A 19464-nucleotide genomic window follows, 5' to 3' on the forward strand; every position below is an offset into this window, starting at 1 on the left:
TCAATCGAATATTTTTTTATTATTATTATGTTGAACTCCATGTATCCCTCTATCCCTAAAGTACATTAAATATATAAAAATGAATAAAATTCTCTTATTATTTATGAACTTCCAAAAGGAAAATTTCTTAATAATGCTCAGTAAAAAATACATATGACATCAAGTAGTGCGGAGTCTGGAGACAAAGAATCGTTCGATTTTATAACTATAAACAATAAAAACACAATTACTATTCACGCCTACGCTTTTACTATTCACAATTACAAAACCGAACGATTTTTTGTGTCCGAACTCCCCATGTATTAATATCTCGATGTCAATATCTATTTTTTAATTATATGTTTTCATCATCTTAACAAAATTTTGGATTTGAATCTTGTATATATTATATGTGTGTGAATTTGACTTAATTGGCCTAAAGATCTAATAAAAAAATAAATAAAAAGAAAACAATGATATATTGGTTAGGAGCTTTGACTACAAGCTAATAGATCTTGTATTCAGATCTTGCGTATGTGATGTGTGCATAAATTTACTTTAATTGGTCTAAATATAAAAAAAAAAATTCTGAAAAGTTCTTCAACTGCTTAGGGTGTGTGAGCATTCCCCTTCCTTACTACTTGTTTTAACTTAAAAAATAGCAGAGTTAGTAGCAGCAAGCAGGTCGCATATTTTTTATTTTACAGGGAATCATGAGAGAACAAATAATCAATACAAACCAATAATTCTAAGCAAATTCCAATAAACTGGATGCAAAATCAAGTGCATCCAACACCTATGAGAGATTATTATGTGCAAACACTGGACGGAGAGAATCATCCGATTTTCTCTTTGTCTATAGTCAAAGCGCAGTTACGGTAGCAGATGCGCTTTTACTATGGGCAGCGAGAAAATCGGTCGATTCTTTCCATCCGGTGTCTGCCCAAAACAAAAAAGTCCAACGCCTATACAATTGTCCAAAAATAGAGTTCATTGCAAATTGGTGATAACATTTTTTAGATACCTGGATACACGTGAAGGGACAACAGAGTAGTATTTCAGGAAACTACCTTCTTCTCCTTTACAAATATGGATATAACAAATGATAGGAAGGTGATAATGAAGTTAAATCCCTCGCCTCTTCTCAGGAAAGCAGTGGTTCCTCTAGAACTGCAATTATATAATTCATAAGAAGCGGTTAGATAATGGAAAAGTGAATAAATAATTAATAGCCTTTTCTTAAAATCAACAAAGAAACCTTTTGTTCTATTAGGTGCTTTATTTGAGATATTTTCTGTAGTAGCTTCATTCACCGCGGCAGTAACTGGCTTGGTAGGTACATCTGGAAGCTTTAGATCTTCTTCGTCGCTGTTTTCTGCAATCTCACCAACCGGAGGTTGTTTTGCTTCAGCTAAGTTTTCAGAAACCTTAGCTTCTGCTGATTCCGGAACTTCTGGCAAACTTTCAAGAGTAACCTGCCAAGTGGAAAGGTAAATTATCACGTTTTGGTCCGTTATTCTACAAGTAATAGAACTGTGATCAAAACAAATCTAATATCCCATCTTCCTTCAGATGTTAATGAAGTAAAACTCTGGCTAGCAAAAGCTATTTTGAAAAGAAAAACATATCTAATATCCCATCTTTCCACAGATGTTGAAGCCATACATAGAATTATTGAAACAACAAATAATTTTCTAAATTGAAACAATGATAAGCGCACCAATTATATGAATCGTGGACTTCTTTAACATTCATTACAAGCACATAAAAATTGTGCCTCAAATTTCAAATAGTAATTTATAATTAAATGAGGCAAAAGTATTAATGTATTATAGAGGCCAACAGCAGACAAATCATTCTAATCGGACTAGACAAGATAACTTTTCTGGTCAGAGAAGAAATTTACTAGACAGTTATAGCACCTAAATTTCAGGAGTATTTAGCCATCATTGTTGCTCCTAAATCCCTATGAATAGTGATAGAATGTTCCCTAATTTCTTGTAAATGGTTTTTTATACACTTCAAAGGTCAACTTTATCTTCCCATGGCTTTCACCAAGTTGCCATAAATAATGATAAACTATATGGGGATGTTTAAATTCTCCACCACCAATTGAAATATTTATACATGATAATCTCGATATTGCATAGATACAATTGCAAATTGAGTTTGTCTTACCATAGCTACCAACATGTGACTACTGAATTTTGCATGATACTTAAATCTAAAGTCTCCAAATTAGATGCCATGCATCATGTCTACACATGTCGAAGATTCAAGAGATATTCATAATGCAGCTACAGCCCCGCTATAGAAACCATAATTCCATGAAAAGAGCTAATGCATACCACTTACAGAGAAGAGATCTATGGTATCCCATGCGAATTAAATTGGGATTACCTTTATTTTTAAGAATAAAGTCTTGGTTATTTTTAAGAATATTCTCCCATTTAAATTATTTTAGGTGTATTTCTATATTTTATTTTATTATTGGGATTACCTTTATTCAAATGATATGACTAGTAAAAATTATAAAGATTTATATTAGATTTTGACACAATTTGATTTGATAATAGCTTAATAACACTTTATAAATAGGAGACTTACAATTTGATTGAATAATTGATTAAATTAAAGATTCCTAATTTATTTGCATTAAGTTTCCTTCAGTTTGAACGTGATTTCATTTCAAGTCCAGAATATGGAAATAAGAGCAGATTCACTGAATTTAGCAGATAAAGCAATGTTGGACGAATAAAACCATTTTATAGAAAGATTCAAGGAGGTTGCTTATGCCCCTTGCACGATATACAATCATTCAGTTCATGATCTTTGAATTTAATATTAAGTTTATAGAGCATTACTACAGAATAAATCTCTTAAAAATTCTTAAGTTTATAAAGAAAGCAGCTAATTTTCAGGGTTATAATTTGTGGAAGACATAAAGCCAACGTGGCATGCTTTTAGTTAACAATTTCTGCAATTACAATATTACAAAACTTAAAAAATATACAGAGAATAGGATAGCAGACATACCTCAGTTTCCAATGCTTCAAATTCAGCCAAAACATTTTCCTCATCTTCAACAGAAAGACGCTCCCCTAAAATTGCATTTATTTCCTTCAATGACCAAAGAAGAGCCTCAGAATGAAGCTCCATTTCATATCAATAACAATGGCGTGCGAGTAAGATTAAATGTGTGCTTGGTAATGCATTCCACCAGAGACTAAAGATTCATATCTTCGTTGGATTTTAATACCATAAATTCTTTCATGTTTCAATCAGTTTATCTTGAAAACATTTTCAACTAGAGCACATTGAGCCACAAAACAGATAAAGAATATAAGTAGCAACACAAAACAACCATTCAAAGTTATATCTTTCACATCATCAATTAAAATCTTTGATCGGCTTTCTATTTATAAAATCATTTCATATTTCAATCACTTTCTTTGAAATGGCATTTGTCTTTATAAAGCATAATTCCCTACAACTATGATAAACCATACTATCAACCCAAAGAAGCTAGAACATGCTGATCATTTCATAAAAAACGAACAACAAAGGAAACCAGAATGAAGTACCATAACATAAAACCAAAGATTAAAAAAAAAAACTTCACCTTCGATTAAAAAAATAAAGTAAAAATCTAATACATTATCCTAAAACATTCAGACAAAGAGAAGAAAAAAGATTTCACATGAAAGAATTCATGCTCAAAATTGAATAAGCAATGGTTACTACTACAATGAACCGATCCAACCAAAACTAGCCTTCTTACACAAAAAAAGAGAGGTAAAAAGCCAAAATCAAATAGGGTGAATATGAATTAGAACCCATGGACATAATCCTTACAATCTTCGCAACTCCAAAAAAGATAATGAAGCAAGAATAATTCCATTCCTAGATGTTCTTGTTAAAAATGAGTTCAAAGGTGCTCTGCAACTTGGAGATGGTACGATTTCACAAACATTGCTGGGATATATAATTCTCACTCATGGTTACTGTTTCCCATCAAATTTTACTGATTATTTCCACAAATACTGCAGTTTTTCTAGATATAATTCAAAAACTCAGAAGCAAGCGTCAAGTGAGCAATGCTAAACATACAGCAAAGTTCTCCAAATAAAATATAAGCTAGGTTTAGCGAATTTACAATTACCTGTCAACAATATCTGATTTATACGAAAAATATAACTTTAATTGCCAGATGTTGAAGTATAGAAAGATTAAGAAAATTGGGATCAAGACGTGGCTATATGAGACTGAATAGTACAGCAAAACAACTGGCAGAGAATGACATGGCTAACGGGAGCTAAATAACAGCTTTTTTTTTTAATAATAGCTAAATATGACGTTACTGAACGATGAATAATCGAAAATAGTTATACATAAATGAATAAACCACACACAAAAAAAAATTATGTAGTGATAAATAAAATCCCAGTCATAACACTTCATTCAATTTAAGTACCCAAAATTTATTTTGAAAACCTACAGCTAAGATATAAGGTTCTAATACAAATACAACAAAACGTGACCTAAAATTATATTTTGTGGGGAATGCCAAGTGCTCAATGGAGACACTATGGCATTTAGAATGAAATGAAATTCACTAAAAAATAAAATATAGGTATGGTCATGTTGTTTCTGCCGAAAAAGTCAGACATATAAGAAGGATAATTATAGGAAGACGTAAATGTAAATTGGAAATTAAGGACATGTCATTTTTTCTCATGACACGAAAATAGCACAATTTCCAGGTCCTACAAACAAATATCTGAGAAAACTAGTTTAGCATATGAAGGTATATTTCCCGGAACTCTGTGCCAGAAAGAAACCTATAATGCTGATAACTAAGGCAAACAGGGGGACACAATAAAAATGTGGAATAAGTAGGGTAAACCAAATCCATTTCTATCTATCTCTTCTAAGTAAAAAAGCCAAGAAAAGTATTGATCTAACTCATGATAGAAAATGGGATGAGGCGCAAAAGGGGATTATTAGATGCTAAAATTCCATAATAAGTAGGGTGAATGGAGAGCATGTTGAATGGGAATCATTAAATGAGGTATCTTCTCCTGGGAGAGCTAGCCTTAAGGGAGTGATAAGAAGTGGGATTTTGCAATTCAAGTTGAAAGTTTGAATTTTTTTTGTTTTCTCTGCTTGTGCTTTATAGTTAAAGTAAATGAACTTTTTTCCAAAAGAGAGAGGATATCTTGTCATTTTAGTTCAAACTCTTGACTTTAGCATTCAAACTTATAGTAAAAAGGCCCAAAAGTCTTGTGCAGCATGGATTTATTCTACAGATCTATTCTTAGTACCTCGTTAAAAGAAGTTTCAAGTCTCCAAGCTATACCAGATAAATAGAGCAGACTCGGGTGAGATTATACATGAAAGTGTAGAAATCAATCTTCATTGCAGAACTACAACCATTAGCAATTTAGCATGTAAACCAGATACCCATACCAAAGAAAATTGGCAGTGAAAAAGGGTAAGCAAAGACTTTGGCCATTTATCCTCTACAAGGACCATCTTAAAATGGACACATTTCCTAGGTCAGAAACTACAAATTGACTTTTGGGAGCTCTCTTTAACCTCAAAATACAAAGTATTTAGACAATATTTCACATCAAACCTAGGGAAATTAATGAGAACGTGCTAAAAAGGAAGCGCTTTGTCTCAAAACAATTACTTCTTACAGTCATTCATCCTAATGATGTGTTTAAATTGTACCAAACTATAGAAAAGAGTTTAAAAAGGTAAAAAAAATAATTGGTCAGCCTTTGACAAATATCAAAGAAGCTAATATAAGGTTCATTAAAATTTATATATCTAAATTCCATGGCTTGGGTGAAACTCTTTTTGTTGAGAGTTGATTAATTATATTAACTATTATCCACGTCATCACACAAAATCAGGCCAACCTATTCATAGAATGAAACATGTTTTAATTGCAGCAATTTACGCAGAAGTGTAGCAAAGCTTCAAACATAACAGAGTGGGAAAAGCAAAGATCTAAAGCAAACTCACGTCTTGATATGCCTTTGCCTCAGCAGAATCATCCATCAATTTCTGGACATCTTCCAAGTTTATTTCACTTTGAATAGCTTTCAAAGCATTATTCCCTGCCTTTAAACTTTCAAATACAGCCTTCTGCTTGCTAGCTAGTTCAATGTCTGCCAACTATAAGTCAACAATCAATACATAACAAATAAGAAAATTCTAACTAATTGGTACTCTAAATGAAAACTAAAAGGACAATTGTGTTGCTAAGAATTTATTTTATACCTGTTGCTCGACATTAATGAGCCAGGTATCAACTTGCTTCAATAATTCTTCCTGGACCTTCTTCTTCTTCAAAGCTATCAAGGCCCTATCCTTCCTCTTCTGTCGAAGTAGTTCCCTTGCAGCTTGCTTCTCAGCTTCAATAACAACATCAAGCTGGAAGAGCAATCAAATGCAGTAATCAAGAACATCTTGAAGAACTACAATAATAACATCAAGGTGGAAAAGCAATCAAATGCAGTAATCAATAACATCTTGAAGAAATAGTGGAGAAGGCACAAGTTTCACATCTAGAACTATGTTGGATCTGTTTACTTCAGCAACTAAAGCAAGTAGCAAAAATAAAACTGACTGCATATCCCAAATTTTCAGACGGTACCATTCAAGGAGAGTCACCAACACAAGCAAAAAGGTTGTAAAAGTATTGAACCGGAAAACTTGAAAGATCAAAAGGTGTCAAGCAAGCCTTACAATCAATAAAAAAAAAAGGCCAAATCAAATCTATGAAACTTAACCTCAGATCTTACAACCAAATGCAATAAGACGCTAGCAAAGACGTATAGCATTAATCCATAATCAATATTACCATTTGAAACAAATGAGTGTACAACACTAACAGTTTTGTTTTCCAATTTTACATGTATACCCAAAGTGTTCCTACAGTGATATGATGGCTTAAAAAAAACAAAAAAAAACTGAAAAATATAACTGAATGGAACAAGATTTATCCCTGGTTATAAATCATTTGAGCAGAAAACTACCATGCCCATTTGAAAGAAAAAAAAAATCAACAAATGGACAGTTAAAAACAAAATATAGAGAAGTTTTCAAAGCTTATAGCAGATTCGATACAGATAAAAAAAAAGACTGTATTATATCAAAGGTATGCACAAATCAAGAGTGTTTTATAGGAAACCTAATCGCAAAAATTCAACTTTAAGAGAACAGAGATTATAAGCTAATTAAATAATCAATGCGAGAAAAAAAAAAGCTGATAAGAAAGAAAATGAATATTTAGCAAAAACAAAGAATAGGGAAGAGGTGGGCTACGAAAAAGAATATGTAAAATCTTTTACAAGCATAAATACTTGAAATAAGATAAATGGGAACAAGAAAAATGAATCAAAAAAGAATTCGGGCAAAAATAAAATGATTTCCTTGCTTTCTTATTTATTCAGCCTTTGACAGCCAAAAACACATATATTGGAGCCCACTTAACCAACAATCTATGATCCGGATGATGTTTAAATATTCATCAATAATCTTTTCCATAATTGACCAATTTTCCTGCATTTGGTACACATGTCATAGCATAATCTCCTAGTTTTAGAAAAATTTCTAAAATTCTGGTTTTTTCAGGATTTTAAGAATATGATTCTGTTTTGTTGTAAAGAAGAGAATTGGCAAGCAAGGAACGTAAATAGCAGAGTTAACAGAGGTTGGAACTTCAAAGAAACATCGACAACTGAGAATTTGATACCCCATAGTAATCAAAACACCATAAGCAAACGTCACAACAAGGCAAAAATGAAATGTCAAAAATTCACGAGACGTGAGACAGCAAAAAAGGCAACGAACCTTCTGCTGATACTGTGCTAGCTTTCGACGTGTAGTCTTCAGGGTAAGAATGGCGCGATCGACCTCAGTGATCTTGGGCTTCTTCACAAAAATGTTCCCCATCTCCAAGACCAAAACCCTAACCCAAAAACTATCCCAGCTTAAAGGCAGAAGATGTGGGAGACTATATATTTTCGTCGTAGCCAAGATTTTCAGCTTCTCGCCAAAATTCGAAGAGAAATCCCGTCGAACGCTGGATGATCGACGATCGCCTCCGCGGATGAAAGGTTGATGACACACCTTGGCTTCCTTTTGGGGCTGTTTGGATGCAGGATTTAGGTCGGATTTGAAGCGGATTTGAGATAAATCCAGCCAAACGGCCAAAAATGCAAAACCAATCTCACGGTAAATCAAAGCCTCGGTTGACGGAAAATTCCCTCTTTCCGTGGTAAATCCCGGATTTACGAAATCCTTTGGTTTGGCGGATTTACGGGATTTGGCCGAAGAAGGAGAAAGTTATCTTTACAGCAAGCGAGCTCCCGTTGTTGCTTCCGATCCAAAAAAATGTCGTAACTTCCGATCCAACAGGAAGGGAACTTCGTCGAAGGAGTAAAGTCGACAGCTACGAAGAAGAACTCGTGCAAAACTACACTCATATGAAGGAACGAAGCCGAAGCCGAAGCCGAAGCCGAACGAAATAGAGAAGGGAAATGTAAATTCCCAAATGTAAAACCTACTACTAGACTCCTCTAAGTTATTGTTGAATAATTTAATTAATATAATTTAAAATAGTAATAATTAAGTGAAATTAATTAAATAATATTTAAATAATTAATAAAATTATTACTTAAATACTTACTTATTTCAAAATAATTAATAGGATTATATATAATTTTAAATAAAAAAAATTTATTATAAAATATTATAAATATTAATTAAATAATTTATTAGTATTGATAAGCTTTGTTATATTTTATTTAAACTTCTATTGTTGTACTTTAATTATCCTAACAATGCATGTCAACTCATTTTATAGCTTTAAATCCTAAATTAAACAATCAAATAGTCACAAAGAATTTAACAGAATTAATCATGAATGTTACCAAACAATTTTTAGGATTTAACCCCCCCCCTCGATTTCGTAAATCCATATCGGAGGATTTACAAAATCCTACTTAAATGAAATCCTAGGGGCTACCAAACAGGCCCTTTAGTTTTGGACCGATGGTTTGTCTGGACCGACCAGCCCATACATAGGATGCATTTGGAGCAGAGCACGAATGCTGTCGAACACGAAGCTCCGCAAGACGCGTGTCCTGGGCCTAGGGGTGTAATGGTGGAGTCGACTCAAATTTTGGCAATTCTTAAGTGGGCCCAATTAAGTGCGGGCCAGAAAATTTTTTGGATGGTGTCTCTTCTAGGTCAACTGAGGATTAGTCATGCCGTCAAGCACCCTTTCAGGGGTGGCATCAGGTCGATTCCCCTTTCTAAAAAAAAATTAGGCAATTTGAGATTATCTAACTAAGCTCATTTTGCCCATGCTGAGCTCGAGCTCATCTCGGGCTCATTTAATGAGCTCAAGCTCAACTCGTTTTAAGAAAATAAGATCAAGCTTGTCTTAATTAATTGGTCCGTTTAAAAAGCTTAAACTCTACTCGTTTATAAAGCTCGATTCTTATTGTTATAAATTTAAAAATTGAGGTTATTTTATTTTTATTTGTAATTTAAGGGGAAAAAAGATAACTTCATTAAAATATTGATTTTCACTTCGAAGAAGTGTAAATAAATATATATGAAATTTAAAATAAAAGTTAATAAATAAGAAGTGAAATTAAATATTATTTTTTAAAAAATCAATAAGTTGTGAACTTGTGTTGCAAGATGATTTTGAAGTAAACTTAAATAGAAAAAATAATTATCAATTTAAGAAACAATCTCAAAGCAAAACCACATAAAAGTTATACTATTCAAGTATATCAATATATTTACAGCATTTTATAAAAATATATTTACATCATTTTATAAAATGTGCTAAAAAATATTACAACTTTTCTTGGGAATAATCCCAACTCAGAACTCGGGAAAATAAATTACATCCCAAGAATTAGTAGGATATATAAAGCAACATGGGCAAAATTCTCCTTATGCCAGAAGTGATCATCCATTTGATGGTTGTCATTTGCAAAGAGTTGAAATATATAGTATCTGTCCACAAATATAATATGCGGCCATCCAATTATAATTACCAAATCGACCAACACAGGAAGATAATTGGGGATATAATTAATTCATCATCTTTCATCTGTTAGAGTTCAAAAATCCTCAATAATGCTTGTCACCTATAATAGAAAACTACTACACCTCCCACATACAGCAGAAGGCAACACTACCTCTCATGTACGTCAAAAAACACAAATATCAAGTTAATGATTGCAGGAAAATACAACATCAACCTTTACATTTGAGAAAATATACAGCATAAATCAAACCAACCTTCTCACATATAGCATAAAAAATAAAATGTCAAGTTAATGATTACAGAAAACAACAGCATAAATCTAAACTACTCGCACGCTTACACCAAACAAAATGCACGAAACAATAGGATTATAGAAATCCAAACAACCCAAATGCTTATATCAAAAATAAAATAAAATAAGCAATTAATCATTGCATCAAAGGCAGACTCTCAAAGTTAACTTCATAAGCAAAACATTAGTAAAGCACTAAAGCATGACAGATATTAATAACTAATTTGTCCTCCATGATGCAACCAATAGAAAGATCATCTTGTTCACAACAACCAAAAATAACTGCAAATTTATAAAGTTTATTAATTGCATTCTTAAAGATATGTATCTTTATCATTCCCTTCAGTACATAGTGGCAACGAATCCAATTTGAATCACACAAAAGAGCTTGTACTATTTTCACTCCTACTTTAGAATGACATGTGTCAACCACCCGTTCACCTACACTAGAAGTGGACTCTGAAGCTATTGTATTTATTGATATTGATAGAATATCCACAGCCATTTTCGTAAGTACACAATATTTCGTTTGATTGCTCTTCCACCGTGTAATAACATCATTTTTTTTACCTTCATTATTAATTTCTAATCCATCATCCAAATATTTATCTACATTGGATTTAATAGGTTTTGTGCTTGTTTTAGCCGATACATATGAAGTGAAGTCATGCCAACCACTATATTTCTTTGATTCATTATGTATTTTTGTTACTTTGCTTTGAACTGCTTGTGCTCCTAGAAGGCACAATGTTGTTGCCTTTAACTTCTTCTAATTTTGGTCTGAAACTTAAAACATACTCATACAACCATATATGACATCCTTTGATTTTTGAATGTCTATAAGTTAGTTGCAACAAATTATTTTATTAATGATCTTCAAAGCATTTTTCAACTTTCTTTTTTTTTCGTCTTACATACCAACATAACATCGTTTCTTGTTGTTGCATGTGAAAACATCAGGAAGTAAAGTGACATGGTTTTCAAAACAAGATTGAACCCATGCTCTTCAACAATAAAAAAACAGTTTATAATTTATGAGAATATGATGAGCAATAGATCCCCTAACTTTGTCATGAGCATACTTGAAACTTGTTAACATGCCTCATTGACTAGATTGTGCACATGAGTTATCAATTTCAACATTTTGAAATTTATAAGCTTTTGCTTCTTCAAAGCACAAATCCTAGCTAAACAACGTTCCAAATGTTGTTTAAAATGAGTGGTGGAACCTATACTACTCAAAGCTAGCTTATTCTTACAATGAAAACATTATGCTTTCTCTACCCATCAGTAAGAGCCACTTCCTTGAATTCATCCCAAACTTTTGATATTTTTCTCTTTTTCCTCTCAATAGCATTTTCATTTTCTGGAACTCCATCATTCACTCTTCCACCATCATTCTCAACTTCGTTAATATTGTTACAAATCTCATTATCAATTAGAACCTCATTCACTTGCTCACTAGCAATATCAGAGTGAGACTATCTATGAATACTTATATTTTCAACATTTATTTATTCACTGAATTCATTTGTTGTGCCTCTTGGGGTTGACATTATAAATTGAAAAAAATGACCATTATTCTCCAAAATCAAAGAACAAACCAGCATTGAATTGGAATAACAAAACAATACTCCACTAATTGAACACATATCCATTAACTTCAACAAACACCCACAAACATTAAAGGGAATTGAAAATACATCCACATACTTCAATATACATCCACTATCTTCAATATACAATCACTGACTTCAACAAATATCCATTGACTTCAACATACATCCACTGAGTTGAACATACAGGCACTAAGTTCAACTCAACAACTTTTAAAATACGAATGTGAGGATTCATGATAAGAAAATTTTAATCAAACATCTATACCCCTTGCTCCCCTGATTGCCCAACGACCATCAAAGGGGATAAAAGTCTAATTATTAAGACAATAACATCATCATTCTTGGCAAATAACATTATCTCATCAGACCTTAAATTTTAGAAAACACAATGACAAGATGAACTAGAATCAAAACTAGAAAGGCAGCATAAGCAGTGCAATAGATTATGTATTCTAGTTAATGGTTGTTTGTTTAAGTTAGTGGCAGCAAGACACCTTAGCTTAAAAATAGAAAACCAACTACAACATGAACTAGGATCAAATAGAGAGGGGACTCAGGGGAGAACCAACAATAACTATTGATCAAATTGTATGTTCAAATTAGCAGTGGAAAGCCACCATACTATCTCACTCCCCCTGGTTGCCAATCAACCATCCAAGGAGAGAAGTTCTACTTATCAAGGGAACAACATCATTGACAAACACAAAAAAATAAAACCCTAGCAAACCTCAAAAGATATAAAATTAAATGACAACTAGAAGAAACGAAAGGTAGCAACAACAGAGCACCATAGTGAGATAATAGAGGAGAATTATAGAATAAAACTAGGCCATGTCACAGAGAGTTCGGTCTTTTCGAATCCAATTGTAGAAAATAACACCAGAAAAAAATTTACAGAGCTTCAGGGTAATCAATCTTTAGAGTAACGGAGCTCCTTATATATATATATATATATATATATATATTATTTAACCTACGAAATCACTGGATGTCGCTCCAAGGCATGGAAGGAGAAATTCTCAAATGGTCGCATGTCAAAACTAGGGGTGTCAATATTTGTCACGATCTAAAATATCGACCATAATATTTTGGGTTAGGGCCAATATGTTTTCCATACAAGTCACATTTATATTCAACAAACTAACCTGTTTCAAAAATTAGGCCACACTTGGGTTGACCTAAAAGCCCAAAAGCTACTAAATTGACTTGGATCTAACCTCCCAATTCATCCCATATATGCTTCTCCCGTGCATGGGTATGTACTCACCTCTCTGTCCCATGCACGACTCCATCATCTGCATTTTCCTGGTCAATGGTTGCTCTTGCGACTCTCGTGTCACACATTTACACTCGACTTAGGGCCTCAGACTGTGCCGGTTCTGTTGCTTTCATATCCATCTCGACACTTACATAATGTGTGACCTGTTGACGCTACGTCCACTCTCACCTCATTGTCACTGTGATGCATTTGTAGTCTGCACAATTGCACCCAATGGCCCGCATATAACAACACGTTCTCAACCTAGGAAATTCGGGTTACCTTTTCAAGTTGGGTCAACCTAATAACCCAAATGGGTCGGGTCTGTGTCTAAACTATTGACCCGTTTATATAACCGAGTCAGGTTGGGGTCAACCCATTTAAACTCTGGTTAGTTCAGGTTAGACCTGATCCGAAACCCAATTTTAACACCCCTAGTCGCAGCCTTCACAAATCACAAGCTCTTAAGGCCAATTTAATGAGAAACACTATTGTTGCGTCCTAAAAAATTCGTGCGGTAGAGAATGATAAAGTTTATCATCTCAGCGTTGTATGAAGATCCAGAACACAAGCATAAAAAGGGAGGGTGTATCGTTCATAAGAGACACTAGAGTTTTTTACGTGGAAACCCTTGAAAAAGGGGAAAAAATTACGGGGCCTGGCCAAGTTTGAAACAATCCACTAGTATTTGCAGTTGATTACAAATGAGGCCCTTCCTTGAGAGAAGGCTTTGGCTTGATGTTATAAATATACATCATATATAACGCATCAACATAGACATATTTATTTGGTTGGCATGACCATAGTCGATATGACAGAGGTCAGAAAGACCGTAGTAGGTGATGGAAGTTGTAAGCATCGTAGTCGGTAGAAGATAGGGGTCAGAAAGACCGTTGTCTGGCGAGGGAGGTCAGAAGGACCATAGTTGGTAGAAGACCAAGGTCAGAAAGACCATAGTTGGCGAGGGAGGTTACCATAGTAGGCAACGGAGGTCGGAAGGACCGTAGTCGACAAAAGACTGGGGCTAGAAAGGCCATAGTAGTAGGACGATACTCCGGCAGAACTCCGGGCATCAGATGGTGGTCCGACAGAAGTCCGAGTCTTAGGTGTTGGTTCGACAGCACTTCGATGTCAAGCGGTGGTCCGTTAGTGGCACTTCAGCATTAGGGGGCACTCCGCCTTCGGGTGGCACTCCGGTGTCCCCTGGTGGTCCGACGATGGTGCGGTAGAACTTCAGAGTTGGTGCGTCAGAACTCCAGCGTCCCTTGGTGGTCCGGCGGTGGTGCGGCAGAACTCTGGCGGTGGTCGAAGAGGAGCTAGGCCGCTGGAGCTTTCTTCCTTCTCTTCCTTCTTCTCTTTTGCCTTCTTCCCTCTTGCCTTCTTCCCCCCTTTCAAGAGGAAATGGGGTTTTTATTTATAGAATTCTTGAGTGGCATGACTTGCAAATAAGTGGAAGATCAATGGTAAATTGGGAGTGGTTTGGATGGACGTCCGATATTGATTCATACGATTGTACGCCGTTCAATGGACCTTTGATTGTCTTAATGATATCAGAATTTGATGATCTTGAGCTCGTTGGATTCGTCTTGTCGAGCCGTTCGATTCGATTATAAGCATGTCACAATTGGAGACCGTTTGGTAACCCAAATTGTGGTTAGATTCTTCCAAAAGTGCTTCGAGTCTTTGATTTGGACTAATTTGGGCTCGGATTGGGTCAATTTTGGTGTCGTTGGGTTCATGTTTCTGAGATGCTCGGTTTGACTGTAAGTTTGCTGAAATCAGAATTTGAATGGTCTCCGATTTAATTTTTGAAGTTTCCAACTTGATTTTGCCCTGAGATTCGTGCTCGATCAAGGTAAATTTTTTACGATGTATCAACTATATATAGGGGTCGAGGCTTCAGACCGGACAACAGATTGCTTGTGGGTCGTTGGTTCGACCGACCAATTTAATCAATTGTGCCGCTCAATGAGTGTTCAAGTAGGGCTCAACTCGAAAACCGAACTTATATATTATTCGAGCTCGATTGAAAGCTCGAACTAAATACTCGATAAGCTCAATTTTTGATATCGTTAATGAGTCAATTTCAAGCTTACTTATGAGTCAGGTTGAGTCACTTACACCCCTGCTTAAGCTGGGGCTGTTCTCTTTTTGTACGAAAATAAATTTTTTATAGAAAGAGTAATTATATGTAGATTTAGGAGGAAAAGAGAATGTCCATGCTTACTAAATTCTTAATATATATATTTTTATAAAAGTTATATTAATAATTTTATGTTACTTGCATTAGTATTATTTTGATTAACGCACTCATCAATAAATGCCTAAAATGTAAATTAACAAAAAAAATAAATTTTATTTTGGATAAATTTTTTATTATTTTATTTTTTAGGTCATAATCATAATTTTTATTTAACTATTTTTTATTATTTAAAAAAATTATAGTAAAAAGTTATTTTTATAACAATTTTTTTTTAAAATATTTTCTTTATAATATTTTATAGCGGTTTTAAAAAAATCCAAATCCTTAATTTTTACCACTAAAAAGATATTGTTTTATTTTTCTTATGACGTGTTTTTATTTAATTATCATGCATAAAATATTTTTTGGTGTTTATTATATCCATCTTTTAAGGTGATATAGTATTAGTTAAAAAAATTTTATGCGAGTGCTATATCAATGTTGCATTATTTCTATATAAATTTGTAAATATTTTTCATACGATTAGACTTTCTTCTATTATTTTGATAAACCAGATATAATGGATTGATGCAATTTATTTTTTAATGACATGTCTACTTTAAAATTTTTTACTTCTAAGCTATAAAGTTATGATTAATAAGGCCTAAAATAATAAAATAAAAATTGAAAAATTATGAATTGCTTTGGAATCCAATAAAAACTTATAAGATGATAAAATAAATTCGCTCAATTAATATATTGAATATTTTTATTACTAATATGTATTATAACAGACGTAAAGATTGTGAGATAATAAAGAATATTTCTATATTTTTATTTTTATTATATTTCAAATTTCTTAATAAAACAATTTGAGATTTGTCTAAACTCTAAACCGGTTTTTTTTTTTGCATGGATAAATACTGACCTGCAAATTCCTTAAACCCCGCGGGGCGCTATTGCTGCGTTAAACCGGGCGGGGCAATTGGTTGGAAGGAATGGAGAACCCTAAAGTGTTGAAGGAGTGGTTTCATCGCGTAGATTCCAACAATAATGGAAGCATCAACGCTTCTCAGCTTAAGGTTTCCTTTATAGCTATTGTTCGTTCTATTTTCTAGTTAGCGCCATATGATTGAATTCTAGCCCTAACTGATTATTCGATTGTTATCTCGTTCTTGTAACTAAATTCTTATTAGAATGCTCTTGCCGTTGGGAACCTAGACTTCCCTCTAGCTGTGGTTCAGCAAATGATTAGGTATTCACATTCTATCCGTTCCTTATCTTCTTCATTTATCCATATTTCTTATTTTTGGAATTTATTTTTTTGTATTAAATTTTCTACAGGATGTATGATTTTGATAGAAATGGGACTATGGATTTTGAAGGTTGGTTCAGTTACAGCTTTTCTGTATATTTTTAAAAAAATATTTTAAGAATATCGTTCTTTGCGACATGATCGTGTCGGCTACTTGTAGATCTATCATTCTGTCAGCTTAACAGCATTTATCCTCCTAGACCTTGAAGCTCCCAGCTATTTCATATTACTTAAGGGTCAATGCATTCAATTATAATTATCTTATGCAACTAGCCAAATCGCTGAAGTTTAGCATTTCCTTAGATCATCACCAAATCCAGACTTAATCCATATTCCATAGTTAGTATAAAACAGGACAGCCCTTGATAATTGAAAATGTCAGTTTGTAATATTTTTTGCACAGTATTAACATACTTATTATGAAATTAACGTTGACTAATGAAGTGCTTTCTACCATTGATGAAATTTATGATATCACTTTTGTTATGTTTATGTTTGCATCTTACTTATGTTTCCGTGAAGAACCAAATTGTTTTAAAGTGAGTTTCCAATTAGGTGAGTTTCAATGATCTCTGTTTGTTTAAAAGAAGACAACTTGTTAATACCTTGGTTATCGTGCTTGATTGAACTGCAGTGAATTTCAATTTGCCCACCATATCATTATGTTTATAGAATATTATTATTATTGCAAGTAAAAGTAATTTTCTAACCCATCATTCAATTAATTTAAAGTTATTCCATTACTATTAGATTTTAAAAGCCAAACCAAAGGCGATTTTTACACCCATGTGATTGGAACTAACTGCTCAACTATATGAAGATTTGTTTAAAATATAGGGACCCACTTTCGTTAATTTTTAAAAATGTGTTTGAACTCAGTTTCAAAGTAAGTTGCAATTACTTCCATCCTCCAATCTAAATAAAAACTAGCCCTAAATGTAAAGCAAGGTTATAAAGAATAGTTAAGTACTTGAGGAATAGAGCATAGAATCTAGCTATTGATTAGGATGATCAATTATCATATGGGTTTGTAATGTTGTAGATTGACGAATACAATAGTTTTGTCTGAGAAACATTGTTTTGAAAGAAAAAAATGAAAATACCAATTAAATATTTCAATCAAATAAGTTACAAATTGTGATATGTATTAAACTGGATTACTTTATGAAAACAGTAATTAAACCTTACAATATTCACTTGGACTTATATTAATTGTTGTTGTTGACCCATTTAGATGGTGGTTCCTCCTACCCCCCATGACGTGCATTCCTTATTTGATGGGAATGGGGTTCTCCTAATCTGGTCTATATTTGACCTTGTTTCTATCAGCAGGCAATCCATCTAGTGAACATTATGCAATATTTTGGATGTTATTCCTTGTACAATTGAGGCCTTTTTCATTTTCTTATTGAATTCATTTTCAAACCTCAAGATTAACCAACTAAAGATCTAATTTTGTTGTTTTGCATTGTGGCTATGAACTCAAACAGCTTGTTGTAAATAGAATTCAAGGTTATAGAGCTTTTCTAAATATTTTCATTGTTGATTTCTATGAGGGATGATTATGGCATATTTATTCACTTCATTTCATTCCATGTGTAATCTTGCAGAATTTGTTGCTCTTAACAAGTTTCTACTAAAGGTCAGTAGCCCTAAACATTGAATTCAGTAAGTTGAATAACATTTTTTTTGTAAGAATTATTCTCTTAACTTAGCCTTCGCTCCTTCTACAAATGTTATGCTGAAAAAAAAAAAGCTAGAAGTTCATTTCTTGATGTCAAGCTTTATAACCACAAACCTCAAATTCTTGCTATGCACTGAATTTTGCTGCAAAATTTTCGGACAAATAGTTCCTAAAATTATTTGTCCTAAAATTTTTAACTAATATCCTAAACTAGTTTAGTTACCAACATGTCTCATTATTATTAATGAATTTCTAGAAAAGGATTAATGAGATTTAAAACAAATTGGTTTACAGTTGATTTTCATTCATTATGGAGATTCATGAATTTATTAAAATTATTTTTGTGGGCTATTGTATAAAAATCTCTAGTTTGCCCTTTTTGCGTTAAAGAATATTTTTTTTAAATTTTTTGTAAACAAGTACAATAATGTAACCAATCTGCAAATAAGTAAAACTAACCCTTACATACTTTTGACGATTTCTTGAAACCTTAGCACGTATGCATATGTTTCTAGTAAATATTGGCATTACTACTTGAGTTTGTTTTGAAAATCGGGTATTGTTGCTAGAGTAATGCCTAGTTTGTATGCTAGGGACTCAGGGTTAGTTGTTCTTATTTACAAAATATCATAAACTATTATGCTCGTTTACAAAATTTCAAAACTATCATTATTTTTCACAAAAAGACCAAACTACATGAATGCCTATGTTTCTAGGAGTTTGTTTTGAAACTCTGGTATTGTTAATAGAGGAATGCCTAGTTGGTAAGTTAGGGTTATTTCTTATCTACAAAATAACATATATTGTTATCCTTGCATGCAAAGTTTCAAAACTATTGTTCTTTTCTCACAAAAAAAGGCCAAACTACAAGGAGTAACCATATTTTTAATCATTGAGATCATTACCTTCATCATTTAAAAGGATATTAAGTTTATGTAGGACAGCACATGATATGTCTACTTATATGAATTTGATTTCTATGACCATGAAACTAAAAAAAAAAATTCTCAGCCATCTGATAAATGAAAATTATGCTCAAATGCTTATTTTT

At 33.0% G+C, this 19464-nt stretch overlaps 2 protein-coding genes across 3 annotated transcripts in view; one reads left to right on the forward strand and one right to left on the reverse strand.

The window, feature by feature from the left end:
- Positions 1-650: 650 nt before the first annotated feature.
- LOC110100410 (vacuolar protein sorting-associated protein 20 homolog 2-like) lies at positions 651-8521 on the reverse strand. Its single transcript, XM_020827905.2, has 6 exons — positions 7846-8521; positions 6271-6423; positions 6013-6165; positions 3016-3099; positions 1238-1454; positions 651-1149 (listed from the first exon to the last, which is right to left on the reverse strand). The coding sequence occupies exons 1-6, from the start codon at positions 7945-7947 to the stop codon at positions 1124-1126; spliced, it is 735 nt and encodes a 244-aa protein (XP_020683564.1). The 5' UTR covers positions 7948-8521; the 3' UTR covers positions 651-1123.
- A 7817-nt stretch (positions 8522-16338) lies between these two features.
- LOC110100404 (penta-EF hand domain-containing protein 2-like) overlaps positions 16339-19464 on the forward strand; it is a 35545-nt gene continuing 32419 nt past the window's right edge. For both annotated transcript variants that reach the window (XM_020827895.2, XM_020827896.2), the window contains exons 1-4: positions 16339-16496; positions 16611-16669; positions 16759-16799; positions 18340-18371. In XM_020827895.2, coding sequence (XP_020683554.1) covers positions 16413-16496; positions 16611-16669; positions 16759-16799; positions 18340-18371 — 216 coding nt within the window. In that variant the 5' untranslated portion in view covers positions 16339-16412. The remainder of the gene's footprint in view (positions 16497-16610; positions 16670-16758; positions 16800-18339; positions 18372-19464) is intronic.

The sequence above is a fragment of the Dendrobium catenatum genome, unplaced genomic scaffold, assembly GCF_001605985.2.
Source record: "Dendrobium catenatum unplaced genomic scaffold, ASM160598v2 fragScaff_scaffold_1220, whole genome shotgun sequence".
Classification (NCBI taxonomy): domain Eukaryota; kingdom Viridiplantae; phylum Streptophyta; class Magnoliopsida; order Asparagales; family Orchidaceae; genus Dendrobium; species Dendrobium catenatum.

Bases quoted from the DNA above. Each gene is read 5' to 3' on its own strand.
- LOC110100410 (XM_020827905.2), bottom strand. From the start codon at position 7,947: ATGGGGAACATTTTTGTGAAGAAGCCCAAGATCACTGAGGTCGATCGC. The intron at 3,100-6,012 runs GTGAGTTTGCTT...TGGTCATTGAAG, and splicing joins AGGCAAAGGCATATCAAGAC to GAAATAAATGCAATTTTAGG. The intron at 1,150-1,237 runs GTTTCTTTGTTG...ATATAATTGCAG, and splicing joins AGCACCTAATAGAACAAAAG to TTCTAGAGGAACCACTGCTT.